Genomic DNA, 17,815 nt, shown 5'->3' on the forward strand with positions numbered 1-17,815 from the left:
TGCTAGGGACGTGTGCTTCAATAAAGCAGCCTGGACACTTTTCTGGCAGAGCCATCCCCTAATGTGGAATTTCCTGAGGAAATGTGGCATAATCTAAAAAAAAAAAAAAAAAAAAAAAAAAAAAAAATAGACAACTTTGAGGTTTCACATTAGCACAAAAGGACACAGGTTAAGGATATATATGAACGAAATGAGAGGGTGTATGCATTTGATCCATTCCATGCAAATGGATATGGAATTATCAGCTGATAAAGGTAGCTTTGTTTTCCATGATCAATAAAAATTAAAATAACTTACCATTACTATTCTCCAAAATACTAACAGCTTTGTTGAAATATTCTCTGATGATACTCTGTGGAGACCTAGCTCTTGCATCCATTAGAACACATCCATACAGGTTCAGTACTTGACAGAGGACTTTCTCTTGCTGATTTTCTTGGTTAACCTTTAAAAAGAATATATACACATGCTTGTGGCATGAGAAATGTGGGAAGTGGGTTGATTAGAAAGGGTAGTGAGTGGTGGGATGAAGAAGTAAGATTATTAGTGAAAGAGGAAAGAGAGGCATTTGGACGATTTTTGCAAGGAAAAAATGCAAATGAGTGGGAGATGTATAAAAGAAAGAGACAGGAGGTCAAGAGAAAGGTGCAAGAGGTGAAAAAGAGGGCAAATGAGAGTTGGGGTGAGAGGGTATCATTAAATTTTAGGGAGAATAAAAAGATGTTCTGGAAGGAGGTAAATAAAGTGCATAAGACAAGGGAGAAAATGGGAACTTCAGTGCAGGGGGCTAATGGGGAGGTGATAACAAGTAGTGGTTATGTGAGAAGGAGATGGAGAGAGTATTTTGAAAGTTTGTTGAATGTGTTTGATGATAGAGTGGCAGTTATAGGGTGTTTTGGTCGAGGTGGTGTGTAAAGTGAGAGGGTTAGGGAAAATGATTTGGTAAACAGAGAAGAGGTAGTAAAAGCTTTGCGGAAGATGAAAGCCAGCAAGGCAGCAGGTTTGGGTGGTATTGCAGTGGAATCTATTAAAAAAGGGGGTGACTGTATTGTTGACTGGTTGGTAATGTTATTTAATGTATGTATGATTCATGGTGAGGTGCCTGAGGATTGGCAGAATGCGTGCATAGTGCCATTTTACAAAGGCAAAGGGAATAAGAGTGAGTGCTCAAACTACAGAGGTATAAGTTTGTTGAGTATTCCTGGTAAATTATATGGGAGGGTATTGATTGAGAGGGTGAAGGCATGTACAGAGCATGAGATTGGGGAAGAGCAGTGTGGTTTCAGAAGTGGTAGAGGATGTGTGGATTAGGTGTTTGCTTTGAAGAATGTATGTGAGAAATACTTAGAAAAGCAAATGGATTTGTATGTAGCATTTATGGATCTGGAGAAGGCATATGATAGAGTTGATAGAGATGCTCTGTGGAAGGTATTAAGAATATATGGTGTGGGAGGCAAGTTGTTAGAAGCAGTGAAAAGTTTTTATCGAGGATGTAATGCATGTATACGTGTAGGAAGAGAGGAAAGTGATTGGTTCTCAGTGAATGTAGGTTTGCAGCAGGGGTGTGTGATGTCTCCATGGTTGTTTAATTTGTTTATGGATGGGGTTGTTATGGAGGTGAATGCAAGAGTTTTGGAAAGAGGGGCAAGTACGCAGTCTGCTGGGGTTGAGAGAGCTTGGGAAGTGAGTCAGTTGTTGTTCACTGATGATACAACGCTGGTGGCTGATTCATGTGAGAAACTGCAGAAGTTGGTGACTGAGTTTGGTAAAGTGTGTGAAATAAGAAAGTTAAGAGTAAATGTGAATAAGAGTAAGGTTATTAGGTACAGTAGGGATGAGGGTCAAGTCAATTGGGAGGTAAGTTTGAATGTAGAAAAACTGGAGGAAGTAAAGTGTTTTAGATATCTGGGAGTGGATCTGGCAGCGGATGGAACCATGGAAGCGGAAGTGAATCATAGGGTGGGGGAGGGGGTGAAAATCCTGGGAGCCTTGAAGAATGTGTGGAAGTCGAGAACATTATCTCGGAAAGCAAAAATGGGTATGTTTGAAGGAATAGTGGTTCCAACAATGTTGTATGATTGCGAGGCGTGGGCTATGGATAGAGTTGTGCGCAGGAGGGTGGATGTGCTGGAAATGAGATGTTTGAGGACAATATGTGGTGTGAGGTGGTTTGATCGAGTAAGTAATAATAGGGTAAGAGAGATGTATGGAAATAAGAGGAGCGTGGTTGAGAGAGCAGAAGAGGGTGTTTTGAAATGGTTTGGGCACATGGAGAGAATGAGTGAGGAAAGATTGACTAAGAGAATATATGTGTCGGAGGTGGAGGGAACGAGGAGAAGTGGGAGACCAAATTGGAGGTGGAAAGATGGAGTGAAAAAGATTTTGAGTGATTGGGGCCTGAACATGCAGGAGGGTGAAAGGCGGGCAAGGAATGGAGTGAATTGGATCGATGTGGTATACCGGGGTTGACATGGTGTCAATGGATTGAACCAGGGCATGTGAAGCGTCTAGGGTAAACCATGGAAAGTTCTGTGGGGCCTGGATGTGGAAAGGGATCTGTGGTTTCGGGCATTTTTGCATGACAGCTAGAGACTGAGTGTGAACGAATGTGGCCTTTGTTGTCTTTTCCTAGCACTACCTCGCACACATGAGGGGGGAGGGGGATGTTATTCCATGTGTGGCGAGGTGGCGATGGGAATGAATAAAGGCAGACAGTGTGAATTGTGTGCATGTGTATATATGTATATTTCTGTGTGTGTATACATATGTGTACACTGAGATGTATGGGTTTGTATATTTGCATGTGGGGACGTGTATGTATATACATGTGTATGGGGGTGGGTTGGGCCATTTCTTTCGTCTGTTTCCTTGTGCTACCTCGCAAACGCGGGAGACAGCAACAAAGCAAAATAATAATAATAATCTTTTTTTTTATTTTTTTTTGCTTTGTCGCTGTCTCCCGCGTTTGCGAGGTAGCGCAAGGAAACAGACGAAAGAAATGGCCCAACCCACCCCCATACACATGTATATACATACGTCCACACACGCAAATATACATAACTACACAGCTTTCCATGGTTTACCCCAGACGCTTCACATGCCCTGATTCAATCCACTGACAGCACGTCAACCCCGGTATACCACATCGATCCAATTCACTCTATTCCTTGCCCTCCTTTCACCCTCCTGCATGTTCAGGCCCCGATCACACAAAATCTATTTCACTCCATCTTTCCACCTCCAATTTGGTCTCCCACTTCTCCTCGTTCCCTCCACCTCCGACACATATATCCTCTTGGTCAATCTTTCCTCACTCATTCTCTCCATGTGCCCAAACCATTTCAAAACACCCTCTTCTGCTCTCTAAACTACGCTCTTTTTATTTCCACACATCTCTCTTACCCTTACGTTACTTACTCGATCAAACCACCTCACACCACACACTGTCCTCAAACATCTCATTTCCAGCACATCCATCCTCCTGCGCACAACTCTATCCATAGCCCACGCCTCGCAACCATACAACATTGTTGGAACCACTATTCCTTCAAACATACCCATTTTTGCTTTCCGAGATAATGTTCTCGACTTCCACACATTCTTCAAGGCTCCCAGGATTTTCGCCCCCTCCCCCACCCTATGATCCACTTCCGCTTCCATGGTTCCATCCGCTGCCACATCCACTCCCAGATATCTAAAACACTTTACTTCCTCCAGTTTTTCTCCATTCAAACTTACCTCCCAATTGACTTGACCCTCAACCCTACTGTACCTAATTACCTTGCTCTTATTCACATTTACTCTTAACTTTCTTCTTTCACACACTTTACCAAACTCAGTCACCAGCTTCTGCAGTTTCTCACATGAATCAGCCACCAGCGCTGTATCATCAGCCAACAACAACTGACTCACTTCCCAAGCTCTCTCATCCCCAACAGACTTCATACTTGCCCCTCTTTCCAAAACTCTTGCATTCACCTCCATAACAACCCCATCCATAAACAAATTAAACAACCGTGGAGACATCACACACCCCTGCCGCAAACCTACATTCACTGAGAACCAATCACTTTCCTCTCTTCCTACACGTACACATGCCTTACATCCTCGATAAAAACTTTTCACTGCTTCTAACAATAATAATAATAATAATAATAATAATAATAATAATAATAATAATAATATTCTTCAAAGCAAACACCTGATCCACACATCCTCTACCACTGGCTCAATCCACTGACAGAATGTCGACCCCAATATACCACACCATTCCAATTTGCTTTACCCCACTACGCCCTTTACTCTCCTGGTTGCTTGGGCCCTGATCACCTAAAATCTTTTTCACTCCATCCTTTTATCTCTAATTTGGTCTCCCATTCTCTTTGTGCACTCCACTCCTGAGAAGTATATATCCTCTATGCTGACCTTTTCTGCCTCATTACCTCCATAAGCACAAACCATTTCAGCACACCCTCTTCAGCTCTCTCAACCACACACTTTTTAGTACCACACCTCTTTTTTTTTCATTTTACAATTTCATCAATTACTTGATTAAACTAACTCTCCCCACATACTTCACTTAGAACCACTCACCCTTTTCCCCTCCCACTTGCATATATGCCTTAGTTTCCTGATACAAACTCTTCAATGCATCTAGCAGCTACCTACCTATCTATATCTCTGGTGCCAGTTCCCACCAGTGAACTCCAGTGCCACTTCTTAGCCTTTAATGCCTTACCCTTTACAGGCCACTGGCAGAGAGCTCCTACCTAATGCTCCAACATACTACCTGAAGTTTTTACATAATGCCTCTGTCAAAATTTTCTGATGTACTGTTTCTACCTACTACTCCTACGATTTTGCCAAAAGGAAGGGCTAGCACAAAGTGCTCACTACAGGAAAATCTACAGTTACAAAGAATGAGCTGTGAGAGTTAAGTGCTGTCAAGTGTTATGTATGACATTGTGAGACTGCATGTTTGTGGACAGAATGCCAGTGGTCCATATGTGGGTGAAGCAGAAAGAAAAGACATTTATCTAAGTCAGACAAGCGCAACTTAACAATCACTAAAATGCTAGCTCACTATGCAGCCATCACCAATCCTCCTGATACCTAGGCAGTTAATACCTATCTAACTATTACCTACCAACTAGTAGCTTTTCTCCCAAACCAAATATTCATAGCACCTTCCACAAGGCATCTCTGTCAACTGTACAATATCCTGGTCCATAAATCATATACATAAATCCTCTTTTTTGAAGAGCCTCTGGAACAATTCTTTTCAAAGCAAACTCCTAGTTCATACACTCTCTACCAGTCCTAAAGTCACATTGCTCCTCTGCAGCCTGATGCTCTGTGCAGGCCAATACCCTCTCAATTACCAATATCCCATACTCCTTATCAGCTATATTCAGTAAACCTACAACTTTGTAATTCAGGTATTTAATTCTGCCCCCTTACCTCTATACAATGGTTCTACACAAAAATTCTGTCATTTCTCAGGCACTTCATCTTTCACCAGTCAATACATATAATAAACTAATCAATTAACAACAGTGTCACCGTTCTTTAGTAACTTTACTGTAATGCCATCCACTTATGCTCAGCCATACTTCTCATAATTTGCAAAGCTTTCACCATCTTCTACTTTTTCACTACAACATTTGATACAATTCTCTAGCTCCAAATAACATTTTGTTCCATACAATCCATATCGACTTTTATGTAGCACATTCAAGTCTTTCAAAACAACAAAGCCATCTCTTTTTCACCTCTTCTTTGCCTTAACCACTTCCCTACCTGCTCCTCTCACTGTTGTTCCTACTTGTTCTTATGTTCTCTGACAATATTCACCTCCTAAACATTTTCTTGTTCTCATAGAAGTTTGCTGAAACTTTTTCACATCATTCTTTGAAATATATCTATTTATTTATTTATTTATTTTTTTTTTTTATTCTCCCTAAAATTTAATGATACTCTCTCACCCCAACTCTCATTTGCCCTCTTTTTCACCTCTTGCACCTTTCTCTTGACCTCCTGTCTCTTTCTCATTTCCAGCACATCCACCCTCCTGCGCACAGCTCTATCCATAGCCCACGCCTCGCAACCATACAACATTGTTGGAACCACTATTCCTTCAAACATACCCATTTTTGCTTTCCGAGATAATGTTCTCGACTTCCACACATTCTTCAAGGCTCCCAGGATTTTCGCCCCCTCCCCCACCCTATGATTCACTTCCGCTTCCATGGTTCCATCCGCTGCCAAATCCACTCCCAGATATCTAAAGCACTTCACTTCCTCCAGTTTTTCTCCATTCAAACTTAGCTCCCAATTGACTTGACCCTCAACCCTACTGTACCTAATAACCTTGCTCTTATTCACATTTACTCTCAACTTTCTTCTTTCACACACTTTACCAAACTCAGTCACCAGCTTCTGCAGTTTTTCACATGAATCAGCCACCAGCGCTGTATCATCAGCAAACAACAACTGACTCACTTCCCAAGCTCTCTCATCCACAACAGACTGCATACTTGCCCCTCTTTCCAAATATAATTCAATGAGAGGTAAAAGCAAGAAACAAGTTAAAAAAGGAATGTATATGTAATTCACGAGTAAAAACGAGGTGGATGAAAGAATAAGCAGAAAACTGTGAATGGTGATAATATAGAAAAAATCTAAGATGATGCACAACAACAACAAGGTTTGAGTAGCAGGGCCCTAAGCATGTGATACTCCCTTCTACTGGAAAAACAAGTAATTTCAGAATGCATTCAAGGTGGCCATGATTGGTCTATGAAAAAATAGAACTGGTATGTGGATAAAAACAAAAATAAATCACAGAGGATATGAGTACAAATAATCTCATGAAACACTTTATTCTTCACATTTAAAAATCTGGGAAGCTTGTGCTTCTGAAATTTCTGATATTTCCAAGTACTAAAACATGCTGTAGTAACCAGTAGCCATAAAATACACTCTGGCACGTTTTAACCTGTTCTCAATCCTTGTTGAAAGTTCACATATTAACACTGTTTACATAAGTCTTCCTGGTCAAGCTCCAGTTGTTATCCACCACTACAGTGACTGAAATTCATAATCCAGGCTAATTTTACCTCTTGATATTTTCCATACTCTGCAGTTATGACACCTACTTCAATGGGCATACCTTCTAGTAAAGGAGAAAAACTTATGTTGTGTTAACACTGCATCAAAAGAACAGTAATTTGTTAATGAACGAAGAAAGGTGGTAGGCAAAATGAATTGATTAGTAAATGGAAAGTGTTTGTCAACTATCTATAACATCAAAGCTTAAAAAGGACATTTATTCAAATTTTACTGAATCAGAAAAGGTGTATGCTGTATGATTAGTTCAAATTGTAACAAGATGAGCCAATGCCACATTCAGACCTGACTGAAAAGGCAAAAGGTATTCATAATCCAGCAAATTTCCCTTACAAACATAATTTCTCTGTTGGATGATGGCCCCATCTAATTTCAGTTATCATAAAAATTTACAGAAATACAGTGCTTTAGAGCATTAATATCAGGAAAACCTTTTTCCAGTATAACATTTTAAGATTTTTAGGAATTGGTTGATATTCTTATCCAGCACCAACTAACTGCGGCACATATGACAAATAATCAAGATTTCCTGTACCTGCAAACTGTATACATAAATACATGTTGATGTAAACATATTTATGAAAACTTCCCTGCAGTAAATTGGTTCTTACCATCTCCATTTCCTCTAGAAGAGAATTTAAGATTTGTCCAGCATGCTGATTCTCTCCACGGCACTTGGCTACATGTGCTTCCTCAAGGCGTGTAACCCAAACAAGGCTTTGTGGCAAATTGAGTTTCGAAGCACAAAGAAGGGCTGATTCACAACCTAAGGTGTTTCCCAACTTCTGACTTTGACGTGATAACAAGCTCTTGGTTAACTGAGGATAAAATAACATTGTGAATGAATGTTTTGCAAACTGCAAAACCCTTTTTCCCTGTATGTGTGTGTCCTATATGCATCAAGGATATTCTATAATGTATCTCCTTAAAAAAAAAAAAAGATGTATACTGGGGTCAACATGCTGTCAGTAGATTAAACCAGGGCATGTGAAGCATCTGGGATAAACCATGGAAAGGTCTGTTGGGCCTGGACGTGGAAAGGGAGCAGTGGTCTCAGTGCATTACACATGACAGCTAGCGACTGAGTGTGAACGAATGTGGACTTTTTTGTCTTTTCCTGGCATTACCTCACTGGTGTGTGTGTGTGTGTGTGTGTGTGTGTGTGAGATATTTCATGTGTGGCGGGGTGGCAACGGAAATGGATGAAGGCACCACGTATAAATATGTGCATGTCTATTTATGTATATGTCTGTGTATGTATATGTATGTATACCTTGAAATGTTATTATTCATCATATTTAACTGCCATCTTCCACATCAGCGAGGTAGAGCATGGAAGCAGACCCACGTACTCATGTATATACATAAACGCCCATACATGCATATCTATTATCATCTTATTCATTATACTTAATAGCCATCTCCCATGCTAGCAAGGTAGCGCAAGGGAACAGATGAAAGAATGGCCCAACCCACCAACATACACATGTATATGCATAAACGCCCACACATGCACATATACACATCTATACATTTCAATGTATGCATCCATATACATATATACACATGTACATATTCATACTAGCTGCCTTCATCCATTCCCGTCGCCACCCTGACACACATGAAATATACATACATATACATTTCAATGTATACATACATATATACACATGTACATATTCATATTTGATGCCTTCATCCATTCCCGTCGTCACCTCGACACACATGAACCTTTGCCCCACTCCCCCACCCTGTGACTCACTTCCACGGTTCCATCCACTGCCAAGTCCACTCCCTGATACCTAAAACACTTCACTTCCTCCAGTTTTCTCCCTTCAAACTTACCTCCCAATCAACTTGTCCCTCCACCCGACTGAACCTAATAACCTTGCTCTTATTCACATATACTCTCAACTTTCTTCTTTCACACACCTTACCAAACTCAGTAACCAACCTCTGCAGTTTCTCACCCGGATCAGCCACCAGCGTTGACTCGCTTTCCAAGCCCTCTCATCCAAAACAGACTGCATACTTGCTTCTCTCTCCAAAACTCTTGCATTCACCTCCCTAACAACCCCATCCATAAACAAATTAAACATCCATGGAGACATCATGCACCCCTGCCGCAAAATGACATTCACTGGGAACCAATCATCTTCCTCTCTTCCTACTCATACACATACCTTACATCCTTGGTAAAAACTTTTCATTGCTTCTAGCAACTTACCTCCCTCACCATATATGCTTAAAACCTTTCACAAAGCATCTCTATCAACCCTATCATATGCCTTCTCCAGATCTATAAATGCTACTTACAAATCCATCTGTTTTTCAAAGTATTTCTCACATACATTCTTCAAAGCAAACACCTGATCCACACATCCTCTACCACTTCTGAAACCACACTGCTCTTCCCCAGTCTACTGCTATGTACATGCCTTTGCCCTCTCAATCAATACCCTCCCATACAATTTCCCAGGAATACTCAACAAACTTATGTCTCTGTAATTTGAACACTCACTTTATTCCCTTCGCCTTTGTACAATGGCACTATGCATGCATTCTGTCAATCCTTAGGCACATCACCAAGACCCATAACTTTCTTGAATATCCTTACCAACCAGTCAACAACACAGTCAACCCCTTTTTTTAATAAATTCCACTGCAATACCATCCAAACCCACCGCCTTGCTGGCTTTCATCTTCTGCAAAGCTTTCACTACCTCTTCTCTGTTTACCAAACCATTGTGCCTGAACCTCTCACTTCACACACCATCCCAACCAAAACACCCTATATTTGCCACTCTATCATCAAAAACATTCAACAAACCTTCAAACTACTCACTCTATCTCCTTCTCACTTCATCACTACTTGTTATTACCTCTCCCTTTGCCCCCTTAACCGATGTTCCCATTTGTTCTCTTGAAATGTATATGTATGTATATGTGCATGTATGGATGTTTATGTATATATATGAGTATGTTGGTGGTTGGGCCATTCTTCGACTGTTTTCCTTGTGCTAGCTCGCTGACGCGGGAAACCAATTACTGAAAAAAAAGTTAGAACCTTTGCACAGCAGTAGTATCACAACCAAATAAGGTTAGGCAGTGCTACTACTGAAAAAGAGAGCTTAATGATTGGGAAAAGTTAGAATTCGGTGCCTCAAAGGGATACTCTAGTTTCCAAGAGTACCAAGTCTCACCCTGCCTTTTTGTGGTGACCTCATTAGTACACCCTAAGAGGTGGAACCAAAGGGGAAGGCAAACCCTAACTTAAAGACAAAAAAAATTTTTTTTTGGACAAAAAGCAAGCCCTGCTGCCTCTAGGAAACAGTGCCTTAGAGGTGCTCTCTGCCAATGACCTGTCAAAAGTGAGGCACTAAAGGCTTCAAAGCAGCACCAGAGTCCACTAGCTATGCTATGGAGTAAAAGGGATGAATGAGTGAAGGCAATGGCTCTGAATCTTAATGGTATGACTGGTAAAAGTAAAAGGAGGGAGCCTGTGGAGAAATTTAAAAGTTATGGAATGGATATGCTGAGGATTGGGGAAACCCATGCCCTTGAACATGGTGTACAGAGTAAAAATGGAAAAGTTGAATGCAAGTTGCTGGAGGATGTGGAAGAACGAGTGGTATCGACAGAAATTGATGAACATTATCAAGGAAGAAGGATGTGGAACTGCACTTTAACCAAAAGAATGAGAGGGTGTTGCAAAGCATGGATGGAATGCATCAGGAAGAGCATGGGTAATAGAAAAGACTGGAATTGTGAAGTGTGCATGGGTATATGTGCCTGTAAATAAGACAACTGTGTGAAGCCTGAGGCAAACTTGTCCAAGAAAACAGCTGGTCAAACACTGCTGAATAGAATATATTATAAATTCCCACATTTTCCATTCCACACTGAGTGACTTTCTAAGTCACTCAGTGTGGAAGAACAAAGTCATGCAGGAGGGTGAGAGGCATGCAAAGAATAGAGTGAACTGGAACGACGTGGTATACTGGGGTTGGCATGCTGTCAATGGACTGAACCAAGGCATGTGAAACGTCTGGAATAAACCGAAAGGTCGGTGGGGCCTGAATGTGGACAGGGAGTTGTGGTTTCAGTGCATTATACATGACAGCTAGAGACTGAGCATGAATGAATGTGGCTTTTTTTGTTTTCCAGGTGCAAACTAGCTGACGAAGGGGGTGGAGATCCGATTTCTTGTGGAGCGGTGTGGCACTGGGAATAGACGAAGGCAAGTGAGTATGAATATGTATATGTGTATCTATGTATATGGCTGTGTATAAGCATGTGGATGAAAGGGCTTGGGAAGCAAGTCAGTTGTTATTTGCTGAGTTTGTTAAAGTGTGTGAAAGAAGAAAGCTGAGAGTAAATGTGAATAAGAGCAAGGTTATTAGATTCAGTAAGGTTGAGGGACAAGTTAATTGGGAGGTAAGACTGAATGAAGAAAAACTGGAGGAAGTGAAGTGTATTAGGTATCTGGGAGTGGATTTGGCAGCGGATGAACCATGGAAGTGGAAGTGAGTCACAGGGTGGGGGAGGGGGCAAAGGTCCTGGGAGCATTGAAAAATGTGTGGAAGGCGAGAACGTTATCTCGGAGAGCAAAAATGGGTATGTTTGAAGGAATAGGGGTTCCAACAATGTTATGTGGTTGCGAGTCACGGACTATAGACAGGACTGTGCAGAGGAGGGTGAATGTGTTGGAAATGAGATGTCTGAGGACAATGTGTGGTGTGAGGTGGTTTGATCGAGTAAGTAATGAAAGGGTAAAAGAGATGTGTGGTAATAAAAAGAGTGTGGTTGAGAGAACAGAAGATGGTGTACTGAAATGGTTTGGCCGCATGGAAAGAATGAGTGAGGAAAGATTGACAAAGAGGATATATGCGTCAGAGGCGGAAGGAACGAAGGGAAATGGGAGACCAAATTGAACATGGAAGGATAAAGTGAAAAAGATTTTGAGCAATCAAGGCCTGAACATACAGGAGGGTGAAAGGCGTGCAAGGAACAGAGTGAATTGGAACGATGTGGTATCCCGGGGTCAACGTGATGTCAATGGATTGAACCAGGGCATGTGAACTGTCTGGGGTAAACCATGGAAAGTTTCATGGGGCCTGGATGTGGAAAGGGAGCTGTGGTTTTGGTGCATTATTACATGACAGCTAGAGACTGAGTGTGAATGAATGTGGCCTTTGTTGTCTTTTCCTAGCGCTACCTCATGCGCACATGGGGGGGAAGGGGGTGCCATTTCATGTGTGAAAGGGGTGGCGACAGGAATGGATAAAGGCAGCAAGTATGAATATGTACATGTGTATATATGTATATGTCTGTATATGTATATGTTGAAATATGTAAGTATGCATATGTGCGTGTGTGGGCGTTTATATACATGTGTATGTGGATGGGTTGGGCCATTCTTTCATCCGTTTCTTGTGCCACCTCGCTAACATGTGAGTGGATGGGTCTTTCTTTGTCTGTTTCCTGATGCTAATTCATTGATGCAGGGAACGGCAATCAAGTATCATAAATAAAACAAATAAATAAATAATGAATTTTCACTCTTTGCTCTCAACTGTCAACCAATCATGAAAATGAAAGGTACTAAAAGTTATATCAAGAAGTCTTAAAAATGCATACCAATGCTCTATGAAGGATTCTAGCAACATCCACTTCTTTATGGAATGCTGCTAGTGACTGAAGTGTAGATATTCTAGCTGCCAAAATGGGTTCTTTGTATTTGTACTCAACATCAGCAAAAGTCTTCTTTGAGGTCCACAAATTTTCCAAATTCTGGATACTTGTGTCAAACTGAAAATGAATTTACAAATCATTTTAATACTGTACAAAACAGAAAGGTGAATTTAAAGCATGCACACTAACACAGACTATCACTTTTCTTTCTTAACATGTTTTGCCTATAATACTATGAGTCAATTTTAGAAAAAATACTTTAAAGAAGCATGGTAAATGCAACACCTGAAAGCCTTTGACACTATTCCTCACTAGATGGTTAAAAATACTAGATTACCAAAGGAATAAGAGATGAAGGGGTGGGCTCTTTCACAGATGTTTAACTTAATTGAAGGGAGCTAGGAATACAAGTAAAACATGCATCCTCAAAGTGGGCTGGGGATACAAGTGGTGTGCTGCAGCCCTAGGTAGTAAGCCTACTGCTGTTCTTGGTGTATGTACATGACTTGCTGAACGGACTGGAATCATATCTAAACATGGTTTTGTACCATATCAAGGTTATGAAAGAAAGCAGGAAATGATGACTGCATTAGTCTATGGGGGAAACTGGATAAACTCCAAAAATGGTTAGACAAATGGATGAGAAAACTCAATCCAAGTAAATACAAGGGATGAGTGTGTGTGTGTGTGTGTGTGTGTGTGTGTGTGTGTGTGTGTGTGTGTGTGTGTGTGTGTGTGTGTGTGTGTGTGGGGGGGGGGGGGGGGGGGGGGGTGCTCGGCAAGATCATTAACCTTGTGGTAAACAAATTACAGGAGTCTATGTGCAAGAGAGATCTAGAGGTTGACACTGCCAAATTTACTGCCAAAGCTACACTTAAGGAGAATCATGGAAAAGGTAAACCATCTGCTGACAAATGAAAAAAATACATGGACAAGGATACATTCTCAAAATAATTCTCTACCTTCTTCAGACCAAAACTGGATTATGACTTGCAAGTCTGGTCACTTCATCTGAAGAAGAACAAAAATCTGATTCAATGGGTATAGAGAAGAGCAAATAAGATGGTACATGAAGTAAGAGACCTGAGCTACTATGAGAGGCTGAGGGATGAAGAGCTGTTCATCATGGTGAAACAGGGAGAACCTGAAAATAGCCTTAAGGTCTCTAAATTGGCTAGATGATGTCGATGGTGAACAGTTCTTTATGAGATACAGCATCAGAGTAAACAGAAGCCATAAGGAGAAACTGGGTAAAAAGCTAGTTAGAATGTTAATAAGTACTGGTTTAATGTTTGGGTAGTGGATTGTTGAAATAAACTAACCAAAGAGGCAGTGAGTGCTGTTAGCTTACAAAGGTTTAAAAGTCTAAGGAGATGGAGCCCTATAAGTGTAAAACTTAAAAGTAATGTGGAATTCAGTGGAAAATTCACCACAAGTGATAGACCAAGAGAAAAGGGAGAAAAGCAAAGAATACCGTACAATGGAAAAAACAGTAGACAAAATGAAGCAGAACATCCAAATCAGCATCACAGAGAGGTCAGGAATGTATACAAACAATGACGGTAAAGAGCTGGAAGTTAGGTATCACATCAGGGAAAAAATATTACTGACATAGTTGGAACTGTGGAAAAAAAGCTTCAAAATGGATAAGATTTTGCCTGTTCTAGCTAGAATGGTACATGACAGCAAGAAGGGAATGAGAGGGCAAAAGAGGGGAAGGACTGTCCCTCTTATGAAAACATGGCCATAATTTTCAGGAAATAAAAAATGGCTCATTATAGGAAGGGAAACAGTAAGAAAGAAATAAAGAGTGCTTTTGATATTACATAAATACCCCAAAGAATTACAGTCCAAGATTTCACAAGAAAGTGCCAAGGCAATAGAATGGCAAACATCAAACTTTTACATAAAAAAAGGAGACAGGGAATGGGCTTTAAACTATAGACCAGTAACACTGACGAATGTGGTGTGTAAGTTCACAAGAGATTAATAGAAAGAAAATGGATGACTTTCTATGAAGATGAAATTTCCTAAATGAAAGACAGCATAGTTTTAGGGAAAGAAGATGATGTACAACTAAGAAAATGATCTCAGCCCTGGCCAAGAGGGATGGTTGGTTGGACTGTCCATATCTGGACTGACAGGAAGCATTGGACATTTTACCACATGGGAGGCTGAATAAGAAACTGGATCACCAGGAAGGAAAAAGGGGGAACTCATATGATAGGTAACAATTACTTCATTTTGGGAAACAAAGGTCAAATTAAAGGAGCCTCTTCCAAATGGATTGAGGTGACCAATGAAATGCCACAGGGTTTGGTTTTGGGACCATTACTCTTCTTGATCTATATCAATGAAGGGAAGACTGCATCAGCTTACAAGGGGACCTAAGCAGACTTCAAAGTCGGTCTTAAACATGGCTGATGAAATTCAACCTGAGTAAATGCAAAGCAATGCAGATGGGACAAAGCAAAACAGAGCCTTAATATGATCATTATCTTGCAGGAAATAAGATTTAGGATTCTGTAGACTTGGGAGCCAGCATCATCCAACTGTTGCTAGACTCCCATGTTGGGAAAATAGTTGGGAAGACAAACTGTCTGCTGGCAACTATCACTACAGTTGTCAAGTATATGGATAAGAAAATATTTTGCAAGCTATTCATAGCCCTAAATAAGGATAAAACTACAATATGCTTCTCAGGTTTGGTCATCACACCTAAACAAGCACATAAAACTCATAGATAAGGTTCAGAGAAGAGCAACAAAAATGGTACCAGAATTAAGAATGTAAAGTTACAGAGAGAGAGAGAAATTATCCCTGGGGATTGGGGAGAAAGAACACTTCCCACGTATTCCCTGCATGTCATGGGATGCAACTAAAGAGGGAGGGAGAGGAGGGGCTGGAAATCCTCCCCTCCCATTTTTAATTTTCCAAATGAAGGAACAGAGAAGGGGGCCAAGTGAGGATATTCCCTCTAAGGCTCAGTCCAATGTGTGTATGAGTGGATAGACCATTCTGCGTCTGTTTCCTGGAGCTACCTTGCTGACGCAGGAAACAGTGATCAAGTATAATGAATGAATAAATAAATAGATTATTCATTTATCTATCTATTATACTTTGTTGCTGTCTCCTACGTCAGCAAGGTAGCGCAAGGAAACAGATGGAACAATGGCCCAACCCACCCACATATATATATACATAAACGCCCACATACATACCTATACATTTCAACATATACATACACAGACATATACATATATACACACCTACATGTTCATAATTGCTGCCTTCATCCATTCCCGTCGCCACCCCGCCACACGTGAAATGGCAACCCCTTCCCCCACACGCGTGAGGGGTAGCACTAGGAAAAGATAACAAAGGCCACATTCGTTCACACTCAGTCTCTAGCTGTCATGTGCAATGCATCAAAATCACAGCTCCCTTTCCACATCCAGGCCTCATAAAACTTTTCATGGTTTACCCCAGATGCTTCACATGCCCTGGTTCAATCCATTGACAGCACGTCAACCAAGTATACCACATTGTTCCAATTCACTCTATTCCTTACACGCCTTTCACCCTCTGTATGTTCAGGCCCCAATCACTCAAAATCTTTTTCATTCCATCTTTCTACCTCCAATTTGGTCTCCCACTTTTCATTTCCTCAACCTCTGACACATATATCCTCTTGGTCAATCTTTCCTCACTCCCTCTCTCCATGTGACCAAACCATTTCAATACACCCTCTTCTGCTCTCTCAACCACATTCTTTTTATTATCACACATATCTCTTACCCTTTCATTACTTACTCGATCAAACCACCTCACACCACATATTGTCCTCAAACATCTCATTTCCAACACATCCACCATCCTCCGCACAACCCTATCTATACCCCATGTCTCGCAACCATATAACATTGTTCGAACCACTATTCCTGCAAACATACCCATTTTGCTCTCTGAGATAACGTTCTCGTCTTCCACACATTCTTCAACGCCCCCAGAACTTTCGCCCCCTCCCTCACCCTGTGACTCACTTCCGCTTCCATGGTTCCATCCGCTGCCAAAACCACTCCCGGATATCTAAAACACTTCACTTTCTCCAGCTTTTCTCCATTCAAACTTACCTCCCAATTGACTTGTCCCTCATCCTTACCGAACCTAATAACCTTGCTCTTATTCACATATACTCTTGGCTTTCTTCTTTCACACACTTTACCAAACTCAGTCACCAGCTTCTGCAGTTTCTCACTGGAATCAGCCACCAGCACTGTATCATCAGCGAACAACAACTGACTCACTTCCCAAACCCTCTCATCCACAACAGACTGTATACTTCCCCCTCTCTCCAAAACTCTTGCATTCACCTCCCTAACAACCCCCATCCAAAAACAAATTAAACAACCATGGAGACATCACACACCCCTGCCACAAACCAACATTCACTGGGAACCAATCACTTTCCTCTCTTCCTATTCGTACACATGTCTTACATCCTCAATAAAAACTTTTCACTGCTTCTAGCAACTTGCCTCCCACACCATATATTCTTAATACCTTCTAAAGAGCATCTCTATCAACTCTATCAAAAGCTTTCTTCAAATAATCTTCAAACCGTTAGAAAATATTATCTTAGATACACATTTCTTACTATGATATCTACAATAATATAATCAAAGGGAACTTATTCATTGCATTCTCTATGATGTGTATTTAGAAATTCATCTGTACCTGAAAAAGTCCAGATAAATACCTCAACTATATTATGAACATCCAGCACATCTTAAGCAATATCATTTCCTTTAAAAGTGACCCACCATCTCTGACCTTTTAGCATCTATGTATAGTACCCACATAACAGAATTTTCTACTTAACTCAAAACTTCCACAAATTATCTCTGTTTTACATTTTTTAAAACAGCTCTATTTTTCTAGAGGCCATTTGTTTACTTAAACTATCAATCTATCTACATCTCTGATGCCCTTT

At 40.8% G+C, this 17,815-nt stretch overlaps 1 protein-coding gene across 1 annotated transcript in view; it reads right to left on the reverse strand.

Annotated features, from left to right (window-relative positions):
• Positions 1–17,815, reverse strand: part of tefu (Serine/threonine-protein kinase tefu) — a 307,455-nt gene that overhangs the window by 59,598 nt on the left and 230,042 nt on the right. The window contains exons 45-47 of the mRNA XM_071688722.1: positions 12,769–12,939; positions 7,740–7,946; positions 298–445 (exon numbers count right to left, since the gene is read on the reverse strand). Of these exons, the coding sequence (XP_071544823.1) occupies positions 298–445; positions 7,740–7,946; positions 12,769–12,939 (526 nt within the window). The remainder of the gene's footprint in view (positions 1–297; positions 446–7,739; positions 7,947–12,768; positions 12,940–17,815) is intronic.

The sequence above is a fragment of the Panulirus ornatus genome, chromosome 3 (genome assembly GCF_036320965.1).
Source record: "Panulirus ornatus isolate Po-2019 chromosome 3, ASM3632096v1, whole genome shotgun sequence".
NCBI lineage: Eukaryota > Metazoa > Arthropoda > Malacostraca > Decapoda > Palinuridae > Panulirus > Panulirus ornatus.